The sequence below is a fragment of the Juglans regia genome, chromosome 8 (assembly GCF_001411555.2).
Source record: "Juglans regia cultivar Chandler chromosome 8, Walnut 2.0, whole genome shotgun sequence".
NCBI classification, from domain to species: Eukaryota; Viridiplantae; Streptophyta; class Magnoliopsida; order Fagales; family Juglandaceae; genus Juglans; species Juglans regia.
The window spans coordinates 8,273,956-8,300,962 of NC_049908.1; the positions used below are offsets into that span (position 1 = coordinate 8,273,956).

The 27,007-nt window shown below is 39.0% G+C and overlaps 1 protein-coding gene across 3 annotated transcripts; it reads right to left on the reverse strand.

The window, feature by feature from the left end:
- Nucleotides 1–1,899: 1,899 nt before the first annotated feature.
- Nucleotides 1,900–15,664, reverse strand: LOC109022240 (probable inorganic phosphate transporter 1-8). Of its 3 annotated transcripts, XM_035693155.1 has the most exons (3): nucleotides 14,542–15,664; nucleotides 6,431–6,917; nucleotides 1,944–2,423 (listed from the first exon to the last, which is right to left on the reverse strand). In XM_035693155.1, exons 1-3 carry the CDS (start codon nucleotides 15,234–15,236, stop codon nucleotides 1,959–1,961), a joined length of 1,647 nt encoding a protein of 548 aa, XP_035549048.1. In that variant the 5' UTR covers nucleotides 15,237–15,664; the 3' UTR covers nucleotides 1,944–1,958. The 3 variants fall into 3 exon arrangements, with proteins under 3 accessions (XP_018860630.1, XP_035549048.1, XP_018860631.1); XM_019005085.2 differs by lacking the exons at nucleotides 6,431–6,917; nucleotides 14,542–15,664 and adding an exon at nucleotides 3,059–3,753 and having other exon boundaries at nucleotides 1,900–2,910; XM_019005086.2 differs by lacking the exon at nucleotides 1,944–2,423 and having other exon boundaries at nucleotides 5,537–6,917.
- Between the last annotated feature and the right edge of the window lie 11,343 nt (nucleotides 15,665–27,007).

Sequence of the window (27,007 nt, forward strand, 5' to 3'; positions counted from 1 at the left end):
AGCACCCGTCGCCACAAAACGCAACAAGCCATCAAGATCCTCAAGGCGTTGGGCACCAATTGAGCAGGAGCAAGCCTTAAGACATCTAACACGTTGCTAACAGGGTGCACAAGCGGCAGATGAAGCCCCTTGGTGAACATAGCAAGGTGAAGAGCAACAGAGACAGTCATACCTTTGGCGTCGATAGGTTTTTGGTTGGGAGCTGGGGCTTTCAACTCGACGGAATTAGGGATGTTGAAATTATTATGAGCATTCTCCAACTTATGCAAAGTGACAACGAAGGACCAACGAGAACCCACAAAAATGGAAGCGGATGAAGTAATGAGGAGTCGGGGAGGGGAGTCGTGGGGTAGAGAAGAGTTCGAAGTAGCAACTACCTTATCCTTGGAAGAGAAGGAAGCCATGGAAAGATTGAAAGAAATCACAAAGAGGCAAGAACTAGGAGAGAGAAGGGGAATGCAAGAACCCAAAGAAGAGAAATACAAGAACGCAGAGAAGAAGAGGAAAGGAAGAAACGTGACAAAAGATCAAAAGAAGAGGGAAAATAGGCAATAAATAGGAGTTGAAATGAAGTAACGGTTGACATGCCCGCGAAGAGGAAACGAAACGGCGTACTAACACATCTCGAAGAAAGAAACGAGGCCTAATAATTAACTCCCATCACACCATGCGCAATGAGACTTCGCTGGGTAACTGGAGAGGATGTTCCAACCGGTTAGCCCCTAAGATGGACCTGGGCCCTTACCAACGACTAAAGCCCATATCGTAACCGGGGAGCCCAGCCCAATACAAAAGAAACCAGCCCATGGCCAATAACGACTGGATAAGCTAATATCGACGGGATAGCTATCCAGTCAATGGTAAAAGATAAATGAGGTTATTATTCGAATTTGCTAAGAGATGAATCATCATCTCTAAATTTGAATTTGAATAAAAGATAACCACTATCCATGAGGGAACAAAGATAGATCACGGAGCTCTATATAAAGAAAAAATCCAGGTAAGTAAAGGGATGCAGGAATGATTATTATTAGTATTATTATCCTCAAATTACTGACTTAGGCATCGAAGGCGTTCCCTCGAACCCCTGTTCTCTCTACACTTTGGTTGTAGGTGATCGTGAAGTGGTGGTGGTGAAACACGTCCATAACAATACCTTTATTAGTAACACAAATGGTCTTACAAAGGCTTACAAAAAGATTAACAAAAAATCAAATACTACCGAACTTAATTATCTTAAAACTCCTAATATTAATCTCTTTCCATTTTCAAATAAGAAAAATGATAAACACACTACTCTTTTATACAATCATTAATTTGCAATCATATTTTAAATATTGAAGGACAATCAACTTGTAAAATAACTTAGAAAAGTATAATTGTTTTACAAAATTACTCCAATTTAAACCAAACATAGTTGTGAAAAATTGTGTCTATCATTACTCCTCAAATATTGGATACTATAAACTTATAATAAATAACTTGAAATTATTCTTATATAACTATTAATTATTAATTATCATTAAACTGCATACATACTACAAAAAAAAAAATATTTGTGACAGATTATCTATTACAAGAATGACTAATTGCGACGAAAACAAACTAATTTGAATAAGAAATAGTCATTTTCACAAGAAATACCTGACCACAAATAAACAGTTTTTTTGTAGTGACATAACACATGATTCATTTCAAGACCAATTATATATGTGGGATAAAGATGAGGGGGAGAGTTTACTCTCTAGCCAACAGCAGCTCCAATTCAAGACCAATTCTGTGGGATAAAGATTCTGTTAAATTCAGTCTTTGCTTGAATTAATTTGAGGATCTCATGAGTTGCAAGCGGAAAAGAAATAAATTAGTACTACATATGAAGCGGTCCCTATAATATTTTATCATTCATATATTTAAAACTACTTCAAAATTTATAGATCCAGTTTATATGTTTATTTCATTTACCTCAAGTTCGGGCAACAGCTAGCTATCAGTATGCGTGTACCCGAATGATATCTGCCGAAACGCAGCTCTCTAGGTTCGTCATCGTCATCATGATCGTTCTCATTCTCCTCCAATGATCTCCCCATTGTCTCGCGCGTGAAAAGCAATGTCACCACCATTCCCACCAGACAAACTCCGCCAAGCAATACCAATGACGCAGTCATTCCAATTGCATCTGGATAGCCATTATAATCATCATGTTCTTTTACTCCTCGGCCTGGTGATCCTGATCTACTTTTATCATTTTTATGTGAAGCCCACAAAAATCCAACAGAACCAATGATTGCCCCCAGCTTCCCTGCGGCCCCAGAAATTCCATTGCATGTTGTTCTAAATCTTGCTGGGAAGAGCTCCGCGGGCACTATGAAGGTGGTTGTGTTTGGTCCGAAATTTGCAAAGAAAAAGGTGAGGCCATAGAGGACCATGAAACCTTGGTTTTTGCTCTTCTTCCAATATATGTCGTAGGGTATTCCAATTGCAAGATAAACCAGTGCCATGCAGAGAAAACCCATTGCTTGGATTCTGACTCTTCCAATGATATCAATAAACCAGACAGCGAACCAGTAGCCAGGAATGGTGGAACAGGCTGCGATGATTGCTTGGAGTTTTGCTGCTTCGAAAGCTTCTTTATAGGCATTTGTATGCTCTTTGTCCATAAGATAGGGCTCGTATATCTGAGACTGGAAGAGGTTGCTGCTGTAAAAGACAATGTCGAGAAGAAACCAAGTGACGGAGCAAGATAATAAATCACGGCCATGGCGATGAAAGAATTGCTTGGAAAATAGGGGATAGGTCTGTGGATTTTGATGCACTGGGTTCTGATCGATAAGCTCCCTCATTGGAACTTCCAACACTTTCTGCATGTCCCTAGCCGCTTGGTTGACATTTTGCTCCACCAAAGCTGTATATCTACATGCATGCATGGACATTTTCAAAACATAACTAAACGATCGAGATAACCAATTGCTATCCATTGAATGTAATAAGCTAAAGATTTTTTTTTTTTCCTTTTAAAATAAGAATTCATACGAAATGTAAGTAAGTAAATTATGATTACCTGGCAGTTTCGGGCATCATCATTCGCCAATAAAATGTTAACGCAGCTGGAATCGCACCAACCATTAAGATCACCCTCCATGCGATATCGGGCTCGAGAGGTGTTGGATCCTTTGGCAGTATTTTCGATGTACGATCAAAGATAGCGCACACTACCATCGTGACCGTCGAAGCGGCCAAAATCCCAAATCCCTGCATCGAGAACACGGCCGCTATGAAAGCTCCGCGTGTCATCTTGTTCGCTAACTCCGACATTATGACTGCCGACAGAGGGTAGTCCCCGCCAATCCCCAGGCCCAGTGCGAACCTGAATAGTCCCAGGCTCGCCAGAACGCAGCCCCTCTCCTTGCAGAAGGAGAACCCGCAACCGAAAGAGCTTAGGACCATGATCATCAAAGCGATCCCGTAGACGCGCCGCCTACCGACTCGGTCGCCCAGCCAGCCGAAAACCACTTGGCCGATCGCAGTTCCCATAAGAGCGATGGCCACCATGGCCGACACCACGTCGGGTGGGGCCCGATACTTATCGGCCCCGTGCTCGTAGTAGACCCGTCCAATGAGAATCATGACGGGTTGGATGCAGAATAAGTCGTAGGCGTCGGTAAAGAGCCCCATGCCGGCGATGATGATTGCCTTGAAATGGTATAGCTGAATTCTTGCGTTATCGAGAGCCGAAAGAACTTTTAACGCCATACTTGGTTGGGGTTTTCACAAATTAGCTAGCTTCAGCCTCCAGTGGCTACCCTTGTTCCCTTTTATCTTGATCTTGGTCTAGTGATCACTCTGTAGGTAGGCATGCGACTACGCAGCTGAAGCGGAAACAGAAACTTATTGAACTCCATTTTGGATTTGTACCGTTGGCGGGGAATTTTAGGGGGGAAGGAAGTGATCCCGAAGTTTCGTTGATTGTGACCATGGCCCCTGAGCTCGTGAGGATTGACTCCCCAGTCCCCATGTCGATGATTTCATGAAGATGAACATCCAATCAAAGACGCCACCTGTTATACCCTTCGACTTGTTTGCTAAGAAAAATTATATTTACAATTTTAGTAAGTCATGTATTTAATTTTTATTCGAAGAAATTAGATAAATTTAAGTCAAAAATTATTTTTTAATAATATATCTCAATTTTTTTTAAATGAAAGGTATGAAATTTAGACATCTTAAAATTGTATTTAATATTATTCATATTTTTTTTTAAAAAAAATAAATACTTCCCTTTAATCATCAAACCAAATTATATAACATAATAAATTGCTAATTAACTTTGCAAATTTATATATATATATATATATATATGATCTCCTCTTTTAACATGGACACGTGGCCAAACATTTTATAACAGAACTTAATTGGAAGATTACTAAGAAAAATATACATTTTGTAGCCTCGATAATCTCGAATTATTATAATTTGACAATGTGATGACATCGGAGAGTATATACCCTATAGCATAGGTTTTGTACTTGTGATTATCCGGTCTAAAATGCCCCTGTCGTTTCTTTTACTTTCCTCTTGATCATCTGTAATTAATAACTTAAATTTCATGTCGAAATGTTGGTATTCTTGTAACTGGTTTTGCTTTGTCTAATGTTATTAGTGGACTAAACTATCGGCCCAGCTCGTCTTTTTAAGAGTCTGGCCTTTTGTGTATAGTAATTTCGACTAGTTTGGGAAGATAATATCGGTATCCCTGATGCCACATGGCAGATTTGAAATTGTGCGATTAACCCCGCGAAATATATACTATAAAAAAATTATATAAAATAAACTCACAAATTAATATAACTTTATAAAATCTGTTCATTCTACTTTATAATAAAAATAATTTTACAATACAATATACCGTCTTTCATTTATAAAAGAACCTTTCAAATATCACGTATGCTACTAATTCTAGCTAATCCCTTAAAAAACTTATATAGCCAGTGAAGGCATGTTGTCATTCTGAAAACGACAACCGTACAATCACCTCTTTTGAATTTTGACACATATGTCCCTAAGTTAATTTTGTATACTAATAATAATGGTAAATTAAGATCACAAATTTTGCATATGCTATTAAAAAAATAATTTTTATGTGAGTCGTACATTTATTCATTTTTTTCAAAAAATAAATACGTAAAATTTATACGCTCTAAAACTTCAAATGTCATTTCTCTTTTATAATCGTGGAGTATGCAAGCATTGTGTAATCACTTTAAAAAAAATGAATAAATACGAAACTCACAAGAAAAAAATTAATGTTTTAATAGTAGATCTCATTTTTTTTTTAAAATGACTGAACGACACTTACGTACTATACAATTATACGACGTTTACACATTATATGAATATACGTTGCATTACTCAATATGCTATTTCACAAAAAATAACGTAGGCCTGAGAGCTTTCACTTTTCAGAATTGGTCAGCCGGCACGAGTACTTGACGGCTTGCACCATAGCCCATTTCCAAGCCTTAAGGATTAGATGGATGCATTGGAACACAACTGTTTTTAAATAAATGTACCAAAAATTACATGCTAGAGTGAATTGGAGCAGAACTGAATGACTATTGTTTCTACAAAGGTATATCTTCTTCGGCAAGTAACAAACGCCAAATTAATGGTATACAAACTACAGGAAATTTCATTTCGAAGAGATTTTCAAGTTCCATGATATCCTAATCACATAATTCACTCTTCCAATGCAAAAGATAAGAGTCCTAAATATGCATGGTTAGGGAGGAGATTGCTCTCCAGAAAAGATTTGGAGTTTCTAGACTCTTAAGGCCTATAGTGGAAGAGAGATAAACACGAGACGGACGTGAACCTTACAACATTATTGTTATTCCTCTATAAATCTCATATATGTGAATATGAATCTCTCTTCCTTTTTCATTGTAACCGTATGGCTCACATCAAGTATTTATCTGATCTATTTCACTTTAGGCCTTTAGGCTTAGAGTTCGGATAATTACCGTAAGAGATCTGAATCCCACTATGCAGCACCAGCTTCAGTCATGGACGAATATCTACTACCCAAACGCAGCTCCCTAGGTCCATCTTGATCATTCTCATTCTCCTCCAATGATCTCCCCATGGTCTCACGCGTGAAAAGCAATGTCACCACCATTCCCGCAAGACAAACTCCGGCAAGCAATATCAATGATGCAGTCATTCCAATTGCATCGGGATAGCCCTCCCATTCTTTACCTTTATGTGAAGCCCACAAAAATCCAACAGAACCAATGATTGCCCCCACCTTCCCTGCAGCACCAGAAATCCCATGGCATGTTGTTCTAAATTTTGCTGGAAAAAGCTCCGCGGGCACTATGAAGGTGGTTGTGTTTGGTCCGAAATTTGCAAAGAAAAAGGTGAGGCCATAGAGGACCATGAACCCTGCATTTGTATTATGCTCCCAATGAATTTCGTAGGGTATCCCAATTGCTAGATAAACCAGTGCCATGCAGAGAAAACCCATTGCTTGGATTCTGACTCTTCCAACGACATCAATAAAATAGACAGTAAACCAGTAGCCTGGAATGGTAGAACAGGCTGCAACAATTGCTTGGATTTTTGCAACTTCAAAAGCATCTTTATAGGCATTCACCTCTTCTCTTTTCGGGAGATAGTGTTCGTATATCTGGGACTGGAAGAGGTTGCTGCTGTAGAAGACAATGTCGAGAAGAAACCATGTGCAGGAGCAAGCTAATAAATCACGGCCATGGCGATAAAAGAATTGCTTGGAGAATAGGGGATAGGTTAGTGGATTTAGAGGCACTGGGTTCTCCTCGGTAATCTCACTCATTGGAACTTCCAACACTTTCTGCACATCTATAGCCGCTTGGGGAACATTTTGAGCCACCAAAGCTGTATATCTGGGAAAATATACATAAAACATAACTAAACAAGATGACCACTTGTTCATTGGTATAAGCAAAGTAATATAAAAAGAATGTCATTTAGTCAGTACTATGTTTTGATAAGCATTGATTCTGAATTCAACAAGAACTACAATAAGTAAATAATGAAAACGATCGCACAATATCCATAAAGCGGAAATTCCACTCTGTTTTGCACATAGATTTTACCCTTACCTACAATATACAAATTGATACACGTACGTTACCGGCCATCAGATTTTACGTTCTTCCGTCCAATATCATCCACTTTTTTTCATTAGAATTACACCCACACTCTACGTCTATGCTGTTAACAGAGGCACAATTTCTGAATTCTCATTATATTGATAGTCTGAACAAGCATTCCTTTTATACACAACGTGAGGAATCTTTTCTATTACAAGAATAAAATAAAGAGAGTAAAATCTATTTCTAGAGAAAGACTAAAGTGACCCTGATGTGTATTCTGGGTTAATACGTCCCCGCGAGTCCATGGGGGTATCACCAACATTGAGACTCGAACAAAGATTGGAGAATTTTTCTGAAACCAAAGGCTTGGTGAAGATGTCAGCAATCTGATCTTTTGAGCTACAAAATGATACTTGCAAAGTTTTGGCAGCAACTCCGTCTCGGACAAAGTGGTAGTCGATGTCCATATGCTTTGTTCTTGTGTGAAAGACTGGGTTGGCTGAGAGGTAGGTAGCTCCAATATTGTCACACCATAAAACTGGAGGTTTGGACAGAAAAATACCTAACTCCCGAAGCATAGTTTGAAGCCAGATAAGTTCAGCAGCTGTCTGAGAAAGGGCTTTGTATTCAGCTTCAGTGCTGGATCTTGCTACTGTTTTCTGCTTCTTAGAACTCCAAGAGATGAGGTGACGACCAAGATATAAACAAAAACCACTAGTAGATCGTCTATCATCTACACATCCTGCCCAGTCTGAATCCGAGTAGGCTTGAAGATTAAAAGATGATGAATACTTGAATAACAATCCAAAGTTGATAGAGAACTTCAGATACCTTAATATTCTTTTAACTGCAGACCAGTGTGAGAGTTTTGGACAGTGCATGAACTGACACACTTTGTTCACAGCAAAAGATATATCAGGTCTTGTAAAAGACAAATATTGTAATCCCCCAACAATACTCCTAAACAGTGTAGGATCATCAAAAGTGGGAGAATCAAACTGAGAAAGTTTGATTGATGCGGCCATAGGGGATGTCACTGGCTTGGCTTGAAGCATGTTGCTTCGAGCAAGTAAGTCCTTAATGTATTTCCGTTGAGACAGTATAAGACCAGACTTACAGTAATCAATTTCAAGTCCCAAAAAATATGATAAGGGACCAAGATCTTTGACGGGAAAATCCTTTCCCAAGGCATGAATAAATTCATCAATAGCACTTGGTTTGGATGACGTTATTACAATGTCATCAACATAGATCAAGACAAAAATTTTCAGATCATCACTATTGAAGATAAACAAGGAAGGATCAGATTGAGAAGCTGTAAAGCCATAAGTATTTAACCACGAAGTCAATTGAGCAAACCAAGCCCTCGGTGCTTGTTTGAGGCCATATATGGCCTTATGCAATTTACACACATGATGAGGAAATTTCGAATCAATAAAACCTTGTGGTTGTTGCATGTAAACAGTATCAGTTAATTCACCATGCAAAAAAGCATTCTGAATATCTAACTGTCGCAGAGGCCAACTAGAGTTTACTGCAATAGAGATAATCAAACGGATGGTAGAGGGTTTGACAACAGGACTAAAGGTCTCATTATAGTCCAATCCAGACTGTTGGTGGTAGCCCTTGGCTACCAACCGTGCTTTTCGTCTTTCAAAAGTACCATCCGAGTTATGCTTTGTACGAAACACCCAACGACAACCAAGAATATTCAAAGAAGGGTTAGAGGGTACCAGTGTCCAGGTATTGTTCTGAAGTAGAGCTTGATGTTCGAGGGACATAGCCGTGCACCACTCTGGAAATTTGGAGGCGACCGAATAACTGGAAGGCTCATCAGGAACAGTACCAGTTGTAAGAAGACAATGTCGTTGAGGGTAAGGAACAGTACCATCCGTCGGGATTCGGGGTCTAGAAGATTGAGTATGGCTTCGAGTGATGACAGGGGAGCGAGGAGGCCGAAGTATAGTTGAGGATGAAGGTAGCGAAAGGGGCTGTGTCTGAATAGGAGAAGGAGATGAAGGAAGTTGTTGCAGCGGTATAGGATTGTGAGAGGAGATAGGAGGCGGCGGCACAGAAGGAGAAGATGAAATGTGTTCAGTCGAAGCAGATGGAGAATTAGGGTTAGGGTTAGATGAATGTGGACTAGATATGAGAGTTGGAGAGGATGGGCCTGGGCCAGGCCCGAGAATAGAAGTAGGAAAAAGAGGAAGTTGAACCGTGGACGTGGGAGCGGAAGAAACGGGCCCAGACAAGCTATTGGACTGAAAGGGAAAGATGGCCTCATTAAATAGGACATCTCTAGAGATATACAATCGGTTGGATTTTAAGTCCAAACATTTGTATCCCTTGTGAATTGGACTGTAGCCCAGAAAAAGACAAGGAATGGATCTAGGCATGAATTTATTTCTGTTGTATGGCCTAAGATTAGGCCAACATTCACATCCAAATACTTTAAGAAAATTAAAATCAGGCTCTCTTTGATGGACCAAAAAATGTGGTGATTTGTTTTGGATGGATTTGGAGGGAAGAAGATTAATGAGATAGACTGCGGTCTCAAATGCCTCTGACCAAAATTTTGTTGGGAGAAAAGAATGAGCAAGGAGTGCAAGACCAGTTTCGACAATATGTCTGTGTTTGCGTTCAACAACACCATTTTGTTGATGTGTATGTGAACAAGAGAATCGATGAGTAATACCAAGTTTTTGACATAGAGGAGTGAGAGATACAAACTCTCCACCTCCATCGGTTTGAAGTGTTATTAATTTGGTATTAAACAAACGTTCCACATATGGGAGAAATTGAGAGAAAACAGAAAAAACATCAGATTTGAGTTTTAAAGGAAAGAACCAAGAATACCGAGTGAAATGATCAACAAAAGATATATAGTATTTATATCCTTGTCTGGACAAAACAGGGGCTGGACCCCAAACATCAGCACTGACTAATTCTAAGGGCCTAGTATACACGGCCCGACTTGCAGAGAAAGGTAATTGATGGCTTTTGGCCATCTTACATTCAGAACAAGTAAAGGAAATATCACTCGGAAAAGAACTCAAACGATGTTTATTCAAGATCTGAGACACGATGGCTAGAGATGGATGACCCAGTCGGCGGTGCCACTGAGGGAAGGAGACTCGTTCACCAGTATGAGCAGACGGATGCGAAGAGGAAGAGCCAGAGGTGGGAAACACGTACAAGCCATCACGCGTTTGCCCTGTGAGAAGAGTGCTCTTGGTCCGATTGTCCTTTACAGTGAAATGAGTGGAGTGGAATTCAAAAAAGCAATTGTTGTCAGTACAAAACTTGAGAACAGAGACAAGATTTTTTGTAATGTGAGGAACATGAAGCAAATTACGTAAATGAAAGAAGGAGGAGTTTGAGAGAAGAGTAGAATCACCGAGATGATGAATCGGTAAGCATGAACCGTCTCCAACACGAATTGCTTCATTACCCTGGTACTGTTCTGACGAGAGATTCAAATTACTCAAGTCATTTGTGATGTGATGAGTGGCGCCGGAGTCAGGGTACCAAGAGGGGTCGGTAAAGGGATTGGGTGAGTTAGATGTATAGTTGGCTGAGAAGGTGGGGTTTGATGGAGTATAGTTGTTGGTAAAGGATTGAGGTGGCTCTGTTTGGTAAGAATGATCAAATCGGTACCTGCACTGTAAGGCTCGATGACCACTTTTGTTGCATACTTGACATGTTGGGCGTGTGCCACCAGATGTTTGTTGAAATGCTCCTGAGGAACCTGATGAATTTCTGCCATTGTGACCCGAAGAGCGACCTCGACCCCTGCCTTGTCTACCACCACGAAAATAAGATCTCCCACCACGTTGATCTCGATTTGCACTAGTGGTGTAGTTGATAGAGGGATCAAAGATATTTTTTGAGTTATGACTCATGCGATTCTCATGAATAAGTAAAAGCTGATAAAGTTCATGTGTGGTAAGGGGATTGGACCGAGTGGTCACTGAGGTAACAAAAGACTCATAGGCGGGTCCAAGTCCTGAAAGCAGGTATGTAACTATTTCTTTATCAGGAAGAGTACTTCCAATAGTTGCCAAAGTATCGACTAGTGATCTAACTTTTCCAAAATAATCGGATATTGACTGATCTCCACGAGAGAGATTAGTAAGTTGGAAACGAACTTGGAATTCCTTGGCTTGAGAGTGAGAGGTAAACATGGAGTTTAGTGTGAGCCATAGTGCTCGGGCAGTGGATGAAGATAACACATGGCCAAGGATAGAATCTGACAATGAAGAAAAAAGAACACTAAGAACCAGTTGATCAACTCTAGTCCAGGTAAGAAATTCTGGATTTGGCTTAGTTGGTTCAAGAAATTTTGGAGGACTTGGAAGGGAACCATCAACATAGCAGTAGAGATCTTGCCCTCTAAGGTATGCTGTGATTTGAACCTTCCAGAGTAGAAAATTATCGGAAGAAAGCTTGATAGAGACGACATGAGAGAAAGATGAGAGAATGGAGGATGAAGAACCTGAGTGCGTGGCCATGGATCAATGAGACTGCTAGTCGAGCAGCTCTGATACCATGTTAACAGAGGCACAATTTCTGAATTCTTATTATATTGATAGTCTGAACAAGCATTCCTTTTATACACAACGTGAGGAATCTTTTCTGTTACAAGAATAAAATAAAGAGAGTAAAATCTATTTCTAGAGAAAGACTAAAGTGACCCTGATGTGTATTCTGGGTTAATATATGCCAACCCTCAACCTTATATGCGCATAATATATAAATATATATATATATAGTGAAATTACGAGCTTAAACTGATAAAAATAAGTAGATTGTACACCATATATAAGGAAGCACCGAATCACATATATGGTCCTAAAACTTAAATGATAAAAAAGGGAGAATGGTCAGCTCCGGCGGGCATGAGTATTGTGTTTGATCTCTAAGCTAGCTAGCTTGCGCGATGGAGAAGAGATGAGTATATTCTAGTTTTAATTCTGGTTCCTTCTGCAATAATCTACATCCAACACCTATTAGTTTTTTAACTAAATTAGAAAAATTATATCCAGCAGTCCTACACTACATACATGTTTTTTATTTTTTTTATATTTTTTTATCAACAAATATGTGGTATAAGATTACTGAGTAGAACTCTTTCGTAAATTATATAACGTGTTAGTAAAAAAAACACTACCGATGTTATATTTATTACACACTAACTAAATATATTTAAGAATCAAAATAAAAATATATAACATATTTTAAAATTAAATAAGCCGAAATCATTAAAAAAATTAAAATTAAATTAAAATTTAAAAATAATTAAAAAATAAGTCTAGGAGCCCCTTCCCGTGGGTGGCAACTGGCAACCACCCATGGCCATGGGAGAGACGGACTCTTCCTCCCCACTCTACACGAAGTAGCTAGGAGCCGCTGACCTGCCAAAGTGGATCTTGGCTTTGCAAGCTGGCTCATCCACCGTGTGATCAGATTTGGCATCATGGGCCACCTTGCAAGGAGGGGAGGAGGAATAGTTCCTTTTCCTCGAGACTCTTCCCAAATCATATTTTTTAAAATTAATTTAATGTTTTGTTTTTTGGATTTATTCAATAAAAGAAATTGTATTGGCTTTCAAGTATACCAGTCAATTTGTAATAAATATGATCTACGCAAGTATTTTTTATTGTTGTAAGGGGATTTTCTTCACTTCACAAGCCCACTGGGCTTTGACCTGATACCTAGCTCCAAGATCCAAGCTTACCCATGAAGCAAAGCGCCTACAAGAAAAAGTAAATAATGATGGCGGATGGGACAGACAAGCCTGATATTGCTCGGCCACATTCCAATCATGAGGACTTGTATAGGGTAGAATGGGAAAGACGGAAAACTCTTGATCTTCTAATATGGGGACATCGACGGACCATTGAAAATAAAACAAATCAAGAAATCATGCCGCATTAATGACATCATTACCCGAACTACACGTCACATTAATGATGTCGTCGCAAAGGCACGCCGCATTAAATAGTTCTGGCAAAAAGAACAGTGCAAAGGACATGGACTCCACAGAGGCAGACATAATATGTCCCCCTCCCCGACTACCGATATAAATAGCAACTTCCAAGTATGAGAAACGCTCTCTTATCCCTAGACTCTCTCACTTATTTACAAACTTTCAAAAGCGATACTAACTTTGTCATCGGAGACTCCCGGCCCCAAAGCCACACTCTCCCAGTTGCCTTCTTCTGAAGACTTGAATTGTTGGAACCAGACTCAAAGACGTATGAAACACAACGTTAACAACATTTAACATATTTGCCACGTAGCTTATTATGCCCTATTTAGTTGCGAGTTCTTTAAACTTGAAGAATTAAATTTGCAAAAATTAAAAACTTGAAAATGAATACACATGTATGGGTGATACAATGGTTCACAAGGTCCGGAGTCGGAGCTAGAGGATCTGCAAAGGGAAGGAAAGGGTCAGCAGGAACAAATGGAAGTGCCGGCGAGAGCTCCTTTTGACGCCCATCTCAATCATTGATAACCATCCTTGAGGGCACTATGGCTTTCTTGAGGCCCTGAGGATGAGAGAAGGAAGGTGGAAACTGTGATAGTGGTGTGTTTCGAACCGTTTAGTCAAATGTGGACATGCTTTTATGTCCCACATATATAATACTGTCTAGCTAAAAGGCTCGGTAAAGAAGAAAAACCCAGATTGATCATGGTGTCTTTGCTACTATATATAGAGGAATCGCTTTTTGGGAATGGGGAATGTGCTGCGAAGGAGCTTTTAGCAGTGCGGCAGTTTTAAACAAATAACGCACACAAACAATTTGATAAAATGCTGTTCTATATCTGCTCCTACTTTGCTGCTAGTTTGGCTTGATCTTCTTTAAGTTAAATTGCATCTGTACTTTCCTTTGTTGATTGAGCCAATAAGCTTTACCTTTTTCCATTAAGGGTTTGCTGTATTTTTCTTTTTACCGAGTCTTTTAGACAGTATAAATGTGGTACAAGTAAGTACGTTGGGTTTCCTTCATCAGTGTAAAAAATGGTGGAAACTGGTGCAAAAAAAAAAAATCACTGGAGGTGGGGAGCGTGCGTGCGTCGGCAGAAATGTTCAGAGACCCACGATGCACGAGCACTTCTTTTGGAAATTTGATAGCTGAATGGCCTAGGAGACTCTTGATTTGAGCTTTGTTCTTGGTTTGGATTCGAGTTTTTTGGCAATTTGGACTGATTTGGATGATGTTGAGCTAGTTATATTTGGAAGGTTAAGTTGATGAGCTACACGAAGAAAGAGTGCGCCGCCACCCCCCGGCGCCGCCCCAAAAGTCCTACTGCCTCCACTGATCCTTGTATTTCTTGTATGTATATACAGAGACTTTGCATAATAACAACACGAAATGTAAGCAAGTAAATTAGTAATGATTACCTGGCAGTTTCGGGCATCATCATTCGCCAATAAAATGTTAAGGCAGCGGGAATCGCACCCAGCATCAGTATCAGCCTCCATGCGATATCAGCCTCATCAGGCGTTGCAGCAGTTGGGGATACTTTCGATGCACGGTCAAAGATTGCGCACACCACCATCGTGACCGTTGAAGCGGCCAAAATTCCAAATCCCTGCATCGAGAAGACAGCCGCTATGAACGCTCCACGTGTCGTCTTGTTCGCGAACTCAGACATGATGACTGCCGATAACGGGTAGTCCCCACCGATTCCCAGACCCAGTGCGAACCTGAACAGCCCCAGGCTCGCCAGAACGCAACCCCTCTTCCTGCATATCGAGAACCCGCACGCGAGGGAGCTCACCACCATAATTAGCAATGCGGTTCCGTACACGCGCCGCCTACCGATTTGGTCTCCGAGCCTGCCGAAGACCACTTGACCGATCGCAGTTCCCAGCAGAGCGATGGCCACCAAGGTCGAGACCACGCCGGGTGGGACCCGATACTTATCGACCTCTTTATCGTCGTAGTAAACCCGTCCGATGAGAATCATGATGGGAGGGATGCAGAAGAGGTCGTAGGCGTCGGTGAATAGCCCCATGCCGGCGATGATGATTGCCTTGAAATGGTAGACCTGAGTTTTCGCGCTGTCGAGAGCTGAAAGAACTTTCAACGCCATACTTGGGTGAGATTTTCACAAATTACGTTCAAGTGGCTTCCCCCCTTTTCCCTTTTATCTCGTTCTGCAGGCTGCAGCAGCAGCTGAATAGGAGACTGAAACTTCTTGACCTGACCTCCAATGGTCAACAGCAGTGGTGGTTTTTGTTTTGGACGGGATTGCAAGAAAACTTAGAGGAAGTTGGTGCCCCCTCCCCGCAGTTTCGTTGATGGTGACCCATGACTCTCAACTCTATTGACTCTCTGCTGAGATGATTCCGTGAAGATGCGCATCCAATCAAAGACGGCAGCTTAGCCCGCCCTTCTCTTTCTTCCATTGGTGCTTGCGTTTTGGGGGTTCCACTTTGGTGACTTTTTATTTCCTGGATAAATCAATTATATCATATTATTTATATTTTGTCCATTTTAATGAACACATTTAGTTGAGATGTACCATTTGGTGAAAAATCATAGTTTATGAGACGAATCCGTTAAATTTTAAAAAGTTATATGGTTTGGGTACACATTAAGAGTGACGCGACGACAGTTTTAAGGATGTAAATTAAAAAAATTTGGAAATATTATTTGTATGACTCTTACCTATACCATTAATATTTTATGAAATAATATTTACAAATTTAATATTTACAAGTCTCGAGTATTCCTTTTGATAAAAAATGAATCTATTTTAAACTTACATAAAAAATTATTTTTTAATCTTTAAAGAAAGTTCAACTTGCATATTTTAGGACTACAACTAGCATTACTCTTAATATTTAGATAAATAATTTGTACAATTTTAGAATATATAAATCTCACACACTCTTTTTAAAACAAGTATTCGAATCTAGAACTTACATAAAAATATCTACATTTTAATAGTAGACCTCAATATATTTTTTTTAAAGGAAGTAAATATCATCACCCTAAAATACGAAAAACTCTATGTACAGTCATTTTTACGTACTCTTTGTGCAGTCCACTACTATGATTGGCTGCATCATCTTTTTAATATAAAATAATTATTTTGACCAATCACATATATAATAAGATTTTTCCTCTCATCGGCCCATATAACAAGCCCATGAGGGACCACTGGGGAAGTAACTCAAAGAGTCCAGCCAAGCCCAACGATCATTTTTTAAAAGGAGTCAGTGGGCCTCTGCAGAGTACTCGGCTCATGAGCAAAACCCACCTAAGAAGCAACCCACGCATGGAGAAAGCGGACGGTAGGGGCAGATGGGACTCGTCGCCCTGACACTTCCCCGATGACACCCTACTCTCAAGAACTTACGCAGGCAGTGGGCGAAAAATACAGAGAATCCTTGATCTCTTAGACAGCAGGCATGAAGGGACTTAACAAGGAATGTCTATGTGGTAAAGTGAGTCAGGGAGCCACACCGCATTAATGGTGCCACTCTCCGGACTCTATGCCGCATTAATGATGCCACATCAGAAGCCATGCCGCATTAAAGGATTATAACTAAGCGAACAGTTAAAGGGACATGGGCTCCCTGAAGTCAGGTACGAGTTGTCTCCACCCAAAAATTTTAGTATAAAAGTTGACCCCAATGTATGAAGAACTCTCTCTAATTCCTCTAAACTCATGCACAAACTACTAAAGAGATATATTGACTTTAGTATCGGAGACTCTGGTCTCCACCAAGGCCCCCCACTCTTCGTATTTTCTTAAGTGTGCAGGTGAAAGACTCAAGACCTGAGTTACTGAACTCAGCTCAAAGGCATACGAAACATGACATTAATAGTTGCTCCGTATGTGGGATCTCTATAGACTTCACGTGTCATTCGTATGCCTACAACAATATATTCTCAAACAACTCAGGGATAAGAAGAAACAACATCAACAAACATGAAAGCAAGGCTGGCCGTAATGGAACAACTAGTAGGAAAGTTAACTACATAAGTGGAGACCCTCCGAAAAGAGAACGAGACACTTAGAGTAGCCAACAACGAACCAGAAAATGAAGCAAGACCAAGCAACAACTAGCACGTAAAGTCCGGAAACGTAGGAGGGGAAGGTGGTGCGGAGGAAGAGAGAAAAAACATGCAGGACGAGTTGCGTAACCTCAAAGGAAAATACAAAAAAATGACAAAGAAGATGGGCATATTGTCATCAATAGACCAACTGCTCACCAGCACGGGCCTACCCTACAGGGAGAAGGTGATGGCTGTGCTCCTACCACCGAAGTTCCGGGTTCCCCTCATGGACATGTATGATGGGGCCAGAGACTCCCTCAAACAACTGAAAACATTCAAAACTCACATGACCCTACACGACTTCTAAGGAGAAGTGGCTTGCAAAACTTTCTCATTGATCTTGAAAGGGCCGGGAAGAGTATGGTTTGAATCCTTGGCACCCGGGTCCATAGACAGCTTTGGAGAGCTGGTTTGCTTGTTCCTCACACAGTTTATAGCAAGAAAGAGAAGAACCTCACCATCAAGCAAAGGGAAGACGAAAGTGTGAAGACATATCTATCCAGGTTCAACAAAGAACACATAACTATAGACGAACAAGATAAGAAGATGACTTTGGCAACACTTTTAAGAGGAATGTGGCCTTGATCCAAGTTCATGGCAGAATTAGCAAGCAGAACTCTCGCCACGCTACAAGAGTTCATGGATCAAACTAACAACTTTATTAACGCCGATGACACACTTTGGGCCTTGACTGCCATGAGAACCTATCGAATCTTTATGACTTGATGTGGACCTCAGAATAATCTAGGCCCCTAAAAGCATTCGTAGAACCAGAAGGCTTGGCAGGCTTAGGGTTTATAGGGGTAAGACGTGAAGATTTCTTTGGAGCCATGTGAATGTAAAGATAGAAGAATGAAAGACTGAATACACGCATATAGATGTTTAAAAAAAAAGGAATTGTGGAGAACTCTGAGAAATGAAGATAAGGTAAAGTGGGCTACAACGATCAAGGGGAAAGGAATTTAAATAGACCACATCGATGATTAGCATCTCAAAGTCGTGGGAACACATGCGCCCCATGACGTTGGCAAGACGTGCATGAATCTCGCGGCATGTACTATACAATGCGATGTGAAGAAGACCGCCTAACATCATCAATGTTGAGGGAACTAGAAGGACACAATCGAGTGCAAAATTCAACTGTCAGAAAACATGCCAATATATTCGGGTGAGGAACCATCGCCTGACATAGTTAAATGAAGAAAAAAACCATACGGGCATAATCTAAAGCCCAAAACCTAACATGTAGAAGAGCCGGGAGAGTAATAACCGCCCATTTCTAGGGAAGAAAGTCTCCATGGTAGTGACTACGGGAAAATAATAGCATGAAGACGAAGGCAACGAAGAATTTTCATTGGACCAATCCGATAAAAATTGGCGGGGTAACTGTAAGGGGGTTTTCCCTCCTATCAGTCCGTATAGCAAGCCCACGAGGGACTACAGAGGAATTAAGCCAGAAAGCCCGACCAAACCCAACAACCCTCCTCTAAAAGGAGTCAGTGGGCCTCTGCAGAGTACTAGACCAATGAGCAAAATCCACCCATGAAGCAACCCACGCGTGGAGAAAGCGGACGGTAGGAGCAAATGAGACTCGCTCCCTGACACCTCCTTGATGACACCTTACCCTAGGGAACCTGTGCAAGTAGGCGAGCGGGAAATATGGGGAACCCTTAATCTCCTGACAGCATGTATGGAGGAGCTTAATAAGGAACGTCTGTAGGGTAAAGTGAGTTAGGGAGTCACGCCGCATCAATAGCACCACTCCCCATACTCTACACCACATTAATGATACCGTCTCAGAAGTCACGTCGTATTAAAAAATTCTAACTAAGCGAACAGCTAAAGAGACATGAGCTCCCCAAAGTTAGATACGAGCTCCCACTCTTATAAAAGTCGATCTTCAGGTACGAAGAACTTTCTCTAAGTCATTCTAAGCTCACGCACAAACTATTAAAGAAATATATTGACTTTAATATTAGGCACTCTCCGGCCTCTACCAAGACCCTCACTCTCTATGTTTTTTTAAATGTATATATGAAAGATTCAAGATTCGAATTTACGAAATATAATGTTAATAATATCAATAAAATATATAAGAAATATGTAAAGCACTTGAACTTGGCCGTCATTAATTTTTTAGTCAAAGTTGACTCCAAGTTGGGTCTGGAATCACGAAATAGAAGTTGTGGTGGTGAGTGGGTAACAGCTGGAACATGCAATGATGAATTTTCTATAGATATAAATACAGATTCCCCTATTAATAATTAATATTTAATAATAGATTAATTGTATCTATCTCTTTAAATGATCATTCAACATTCCATTTGAAACACGAACTATAATTTCTTTTTCGTTTATTAAAATCAAATTGATATCAATATTATAACTCAAAATTTTTTATCCTTTAAAAAAATCGAAATTTGATGTATATATTGCAGTTTATATTTATTATTATAGAATTAAGTGATAACTTAAGGATAAATTGTAATTAAGAGAACACTTAGAAATTTAAGTAATCCGTTTAAATTTTTGAGTGACTGTTTCAAGAGTAATGATTTGTATAAATTCCAGATTTACAAATTTCACACAATTCTTTTTGTGAAAAAATGAAAAAATAATTTTTTTTCTACTGGAAGTGGAACCCATTTTTTTTATAAAATATTTTTACGAAATTTTCACTTTTTAAATTTAAAAAAATGATATTTACAGTCATAGAATATATAAGTATTGCACAATATCTTAAAAAAAGTAAGTAAATACGAAACTCACATGAAAAAGATAATATTTTCTTAATAATAAATCTTACTATTCTTTAAAACGATTGTACGGTACTTATATATTTAATAATTATATATAACATTACTCTTAAATTTATATTGAGTATCAGTGATGTATTGTCAAATTGCAAATATTCTACTAACGAGCTATTTGCTAATCCTACAGAAGATTAATGTAGTTAGTAAAGGCGAAAGGGAAGCTGTCGTATATTCTGAAAAAAATAATGTCCGTGTTAATATATTTTTCCACAATGAATGATAATATTTTTTGTCGTCTACTATGTCTCATTAAAGAATATTATCATAAAATTAAAAGATCTTTTCATCTCATCTTATCTTATTATTATAATTTTTTAAAATTCTCATAAAAAATATAATAAATAATATAAATTTTTTAAATTTTAAAATAATAATAATATTAAAAAATAATATTTTATTTAATTTTTAACTTTCATCTAAACTATACAATTTTATCTCATCTTACTATCTAAACCATTCTTACTTGATTAAGCTATTAGCAAGTAACATTAACGTTTGTTTAAACTACTTAAAGGGTTAAGTACGCCTTGAGTTTTTTAAGTTGTCTTTTTGTTCTTAATATTTTTAATTTTCTTATTTTAATGTTCAAGTTTAAAATTTTTTTGAGATTTCTTTCTCTGTCATATATTCGTTAAAAATATATATAGAAAAATTAACGTGACATGCCACGTGGCTACAATATAATAAAAATTAAAATAAATATTTAAAATCTAAAATATAAGTTAAGAATTTTTAAAACAATAAAACTGAAAAAAGTGGTTTTATAATTTTAAAATACAAAATCGGTTATTTTGGAGTTATAAAGATTATAAATTTATAACTAAAGAAAAAAAAGATCCACCCTGGCGCACCACCTTTTATTTTATTTTATTTTTTCTCATAATTTAATCATTTGTTTTTTAAAAAAAAAAACACTTAAAAATTTTTTTTAAAGACTTCAAGATCATTTAAATTTTAATCTTTTTACTATTTTGTAGAAACATCGTATCTTCGTTTGATTTTCTAACATAAGTATGGTGCATGGACTCAACACAATCGCTTCAAAATCTTAACCTTGACGTCCCTTGATCTATGAAGTCCAACCCTAGAACACAACTACATACTTAAATCCCATTACTTTACACAGTTCACAACCAAATCACAACTTCACATTTATTCCCAACACTTGACACTACACAGTCACATCACAACCCAATACAATTCACATTTAATCTCACCACTTTAAGATAATCTGAGATACTCATACTTCATACATTTATAGCCAACATCTCAATACAATCAATTAGGTAGCATTTTTTCAAAACAATCATAATCATCCAATTACAAACAATTTCTATACTCGATCATCAACTACAAATAAAACTAAAGATTAACATTACAATTCGTCCAATTCTTGCACCTCATGGTTCTAGTGTAATTCAAATCGATATACCATTGCATTCAAGTAAATCAAGCCACCTCTTCAACTAAATTAATAGACACACATCGCTTAAACCCATTACCTATTTAAATCCAATAAACAACAAACAACACAATCACATGGCTCCCCAATATCTCAACCTTCACAAACACTATTTTCAATCAATAAGCCTATTAACAATGAATATAACACATTCAATCCATCATCCATTTAAACTCATAATCACACATACTCCATAATAAGTTTTCAATCACCACATCAATTCTTCATAGTTTATTGAAACTTACACATTCAATATATATTATGTCTATATCATTGATACACCAATCACAATTGAAATCATAAAACTTTATAGCTTCTTGCACACCAATCACTAATTATACAAACTCAAACCAAAATAACACTTCACACAGTACTCCAAAACTACATGGTTCATCCCGACACTTCACATGACACCCAACCACATCATATCAAAACTATACAATTATCCCCATCACTTCACAACTTCACATAACCCAATCACAGACCAACACACACAATACATACAAATATGTCCATATATTCAAACATAACATCATTTAATCAAGTAAGCTTATTAATCTAGGTGCTAAGGAAATAGGGGTTATACCAAAATGTAGGGGTTGAGCTTCATGGCTGCTATGACGGTGGGCTTAGTGTTTTCCTACATGAGGTGATGGTTATTTGCAAGGTAGTCCCATGGCCATCAGTTGGTGGCTATCTGAGGTCTGGGCAGTGCTTGGTGGCTGCTGGCATGAGTGGCTGCCAGAGATGTGAGAATTTGAGAGGGAGAAGGATGATCAGGAGGGAACTCAAGAGGGAGGAAGGCGTTGGAGTTGGGCTCTGAAGTGGGGTGTGGTTGGTCGTGGATGGTGAGGGGTGGTGGTTGGTCAGGGACAGTGGCTGACGGCTGTGAGATGAGAGAAACAGAGAAATAAGAGAGAGACCGAGGGGTATTGGGGCTGGGAAAGGGAGAAACTCAGAGGGTGGACATAAGAGAGCTTCTTGCACGACGGTGAGGAAATCTACACTGATGGCTGGGCTTGCAATAGTGCACGACGGCAAGGGATGGGAGAAAACAGAGAAATAGAGAGGGAGTAGAGTCAGGGTTGGGACGCATGACGGTGGATCGAGAGAAATGAGGGGGTAGTCGGCTAGTGAGGTATGGTGGCTCGTTCGTGGTGCGACTTCGTTGCTACCCATTCACAACGGCTGGCAGCTTACCACATGGAAGGGTGAGAGAGATCGAGAGGGAGATGATGAGAGGATTTGAGAGTGAGAGCAAGAGGGAGGAGGGGTTTGTCGCTGGTGAGGCGCGATGATGTCGTGATTTTATCGACGGCGACAGTGCGGGCTGGCTGGGAGGCTTACTCGGGGTGTCACGGGAGGGGACGACATTGGGGGGAGAAAGAGAGGGATTAGGATTTTGTCTCAAAACTACGTAGTTTTGAGTCTTTCCCTTTGGAAAGAAACTTATTGCTGTAAAAGCTTAAAAATTGCCATAATAAGTTTTGGCGACAATTCTACCGCCGCAAAATTTGTTATTATTTTTCGTCCCTTACCTAGCGGGTTTTGCTGGGCTACAAAAAGTCACCGCAAAAAGTCAAATTTGTGGCGTTTTCCCTTTGTTCGCAGAAAAGAAAACACCACTATAGTAAAATTCACTTCTTATGACTAAATTTCTATCGCTGAAAATGAATTTAGCCCTAAATACACTAAAATCATCATAAAAGATCAAAATATCAACTCAAAAAGTTTGGGAGCTGTTCACAACAAAATAAAAGCCGAATTTGCTAAGGCAACTTTGCTTGCGCCGCAATAAAGTACTATTAACAACGATTTCTATTATGGCAAATATGGAATTTCGGCATTGCAAGAAGGAGGGGGTGGTGAAATAGGTGCTGCGAGAAAGGGAGAGGGTGGGGAAAAGGTGCTATGCGAGAGGGAGGGGTGGGGAAAAGGCGATGCGTGAGAGGGACGGGGTGAGGAAATTGGTTGCGTGAGATGACTTGATCCGCTACGTGAGATGAGTTGATTTCGTCGAAATCGTATTGGATGACAAACGAAAGGGGGTTGAGAATGGGAGAAAGCTTAGAAAACGGGTTGGGGCTGCGAATTGAAGGGGAGAACTCTTCAAAAGGTGGTTGCAAATGGAAGGGGAAATGAATGATTCTGAAGGGTCGAGTGTAGGTGTTTGGAGGCTGCACCTCCTACGTGGCCAATAGTTATTGGTTGATGTGAAAATGAGTTTTATACTCGACCGACCTTGAGTTTTTCCCTATAAGAAAATGGTGGATATAGACTTACAATGTATCTCAAAGTTGGTATTTCATGCAACAAAATGGTGTACACATCACAATCTACTTGGACCGAGTTGAGAGGGGGTAGCCCTGCAAGAAAATGATAAACCTCTTACAATTATTTTATCACTCTACTTAGAATGAAGGTAATATAATTATGTAAAATTAAAATTATTTTTTTAATGAAATATCATAATTATTGTAAAAGAATTGTACGTATATCATTATCTCGCCCTATATCCGAGTTTGCTCTACAACCAAAAGGAACGACAAAGCCACTAGTATAAAGGAAAAATTATTCCAAAAATTAGAAAAGGTCAAGTCACGGGCGTCACCCCCAAACTCTCCTAAAGGAGACGCACCACTATTTTTAATTTTGTATATTATAAAAAATTATAAATATATTATGAAAAATTATATTTATTATCCCGCCCTACATGGGATGACACATCCACCGTATAAAGAGGAAGTTACTTTAAAAATTGGAAAGAGTCAAAACACGTACGAGCGTCGCCCCCTCTGTTGGTACAAAGGGGCTGCAAAACAGAAAATAGTAAGAGAAAAGTTTGCTTCAAAACCTGTTACAATGTCGCTTTCCTTAAGATAATATTCGCCTCCACCAATAACGGTATGCACAAGGGTTACAAGCGAACTTGCCTCCAATATACAATGAAACTCATAACAAGTCTATTTTTCTAACTACGTTATACACACACGAAATTAGAACCCGAATACCATCAGATTTTGCTATTCAACCAAAAGATTAGAAATATGTTATCTGCAGAATTAACAGATCCTAATAACAAGTTTTGAAGAAATGAAAACTTTTGGGAGAGAAAGAATTTCGAAATTGTCTTCTTGAACTCCATCATTATCACATCAAATTTGTAGGTCAATGAGTCTATTTATAGAGGATTAAAGGATGTGAATGAAAAGTTGTAACTTTTCATTTTTTTGTAACCTGATACGAACAGGTATATTTATCGTGCTCGTTACCAAGTGACACAAACATTAAGTCCAATGGTCACCACGTTCTCCACCAACTGGCTAACACCGGTTCGAGTCCCAGCAAATGTGCTCCTTCGGTAACAATTTTTACATCATTTTCCTGGAACGCTTGGGCTCGTGGGCCGCACGCCCTATGGGGCTGCGGTTGGCCTTCGCCTTGGGCTAAACACTGGACGCCCTAGTCTGTGTGGAGAGTCCATCATTTGGTTAACCAAAGCCATCAATAGTCAATACCACTAATCGGTGAATGACTTGTGTTATACATAAGGACCCACTTTATTATAACCAAAAATTTCCTTACTTCTCTCTTTCTAAAATAATTCATAACTTCCAAAAATAAATCCCAACATATTATAAGTAATAAATATAATATATATTATTTTGAAAATATTTCCAACACCCTCAACTCTCTTCAAGGTGCCGCACCACCGTTTATTAAGGAGGGGCACTGCCCTCGACCTTTCACATCTGTCGAGAGGTCGGGGGGACCCCACGACCCCTATGCTTGGATATATGTTGAGGCTTTCTGGTGTGGGAGGGGCAATCCTTCTCCATATATCATTTATCAATTTTGCTACGGACAACCGACTTGCGCAAACGGGAGGCAACCGGTTGTACGTGGCAAAACTTATGTGAAAAAAAAAAAAAAAAAAAGAAGTTAAAAAGCTGCAAAAATGTAAAAAGAAAAAAGCAAATGGACATGAAGAAGACCAACGGATGCCCAAATGAAATTAGCATAGGGGTCATCTTCGTGGGTCTCAACTCTGTGCTTGTTCGTGGGTAGGAGACAAATCAGAGCTTTGGGTCATCTTTTGATTCTTCTTTTGAGATTCTACTCGGTTCTTGAGATTCACACTCGGTTCCTGAGATTCTACTATCAGATTCGGTGCTTCAAGAAGGGTGGAGGTGGAGGCTCATAGATCTCGTCGGTGCTGAGGATTTTTCCCGTTTTATTTATTTTTTCTCTGCCACATGCACAGAACAAAAGAAAAATAAAAATCAATTTGCTTCCAAAAACTTAGCCTTTTTCACTGCCGTTGCTCATAGTTTTCTTTGAAGTGGAGTCTTTTGCGGAGCTCATCTTCCATTTTTCACTGGGAGTTAGCTCAAATCCGAGCTCAAACTTTCACCGAATTGAACTTCGAGGAGATGTGAATACAGGTGTCGAATTGCGGTGATTTTTTGTGTTCTTGGTGGAGGCAACGTGTGGAGGAGTTAGTGTATGGACAATATGGAGAGAAACCTCAAACGTCATCGTCTTTGACAAACGTGAGGGCGTTGCTTTCATCAATGGAGAATTTCAAAAAGAGTACAGACAAAGACTCGTGGGATAGAGGCCTTTATACTTTCAAACAAAACCGAAACGACATCGTTTTTTATTAATGCCACATTAGACGCGATGCTGCGGGAGTTCTTTAGGCCGATTGCATCCATCATTTTTTTATCCTTTATATATATAAATAATATTTGATTATTATTTTTTTAATTAGTAAGAGAGTGCCAGAAAAACAACAAAAAAATGACGCAAGAGGCTGCTGAAAATTCCTGCGTGGGGGGTGCTTGTGGACAATAATATTATACGATGCATGCATGGAAGAAAAATTCAATGTTGGAATAAGATGATGATCGTGTTGGGGTAGTTTCGTCGATGGCGATGGGGGCGTGGACTATGGACTTTCAACAGTATCCTCGTATATCATTCCGAAAATAAAAATATCTTTTTTTTGTGTGTGTGTATTTATTATGGTAGATCATGTCGCTTGTAGTACATGCTTTGCTTCTATTTGTTGAAAGGGTTGGAAGTTCGTAGGGTGACACGAATAATTCTCAGTAAATTCTAAGATTGTGTTTGGATGTTGAAGTGAGTTGAGTTGAGTTGAGATGATAAAATATTGTTAGAATATTATTTTTTAATATTATTATTATTTTAAAATTTGAAAAAGTTGAATTATTTATTATATTTTGTGTTGAAATTTGAAAAAAATTGTAATGATGAGTTGAGATGAGTTGAGAGTATTTTAAGTTCCAAACGCACCCTAAATCTTAGGTCGTCACGGCATCTTGTATGATAGAATACATGAATGATAGAATGTTGATGTGCCGTCTCTCTCCCTAATGGGGATAATGATATATTTTTTTAACAAGAGGGACGCACTCCCTACTTTTATTAATAACCCTTTTTTATGGTGGTTGAATACTTTTTATAAAGAGAAAAAAAGTTTTAAAAGTTTCA

What these genes read in the sequence shown, in the direction of transcription:
- LOC109022240 (XM_035693155.1), bottom strand. Translation starts at nt 15,236, where the DNA reads ATGGCGTTGAAAGTTCTTTCAGCTCTCGACAGCGCGAAAACTCAGGTC. An exon ending in ATGATGCCCGAAACTGCCAG is followed by an intron (nt 6,918 to 14,541) that starts GTAATCATTACT and finishes ATATTTTCCCAG; the next exon opens with ATATACAGCTTTGGTGGCTC. An exon ending in ATACAAATGCAGGGTTCATG is followed by an intron (nt 2,424 to 6,430) that starts GTCCTCTATGGC and finishes CAAGGTTTCATG; the next exon opens with GTCCTCTATGGCCTCACCTT.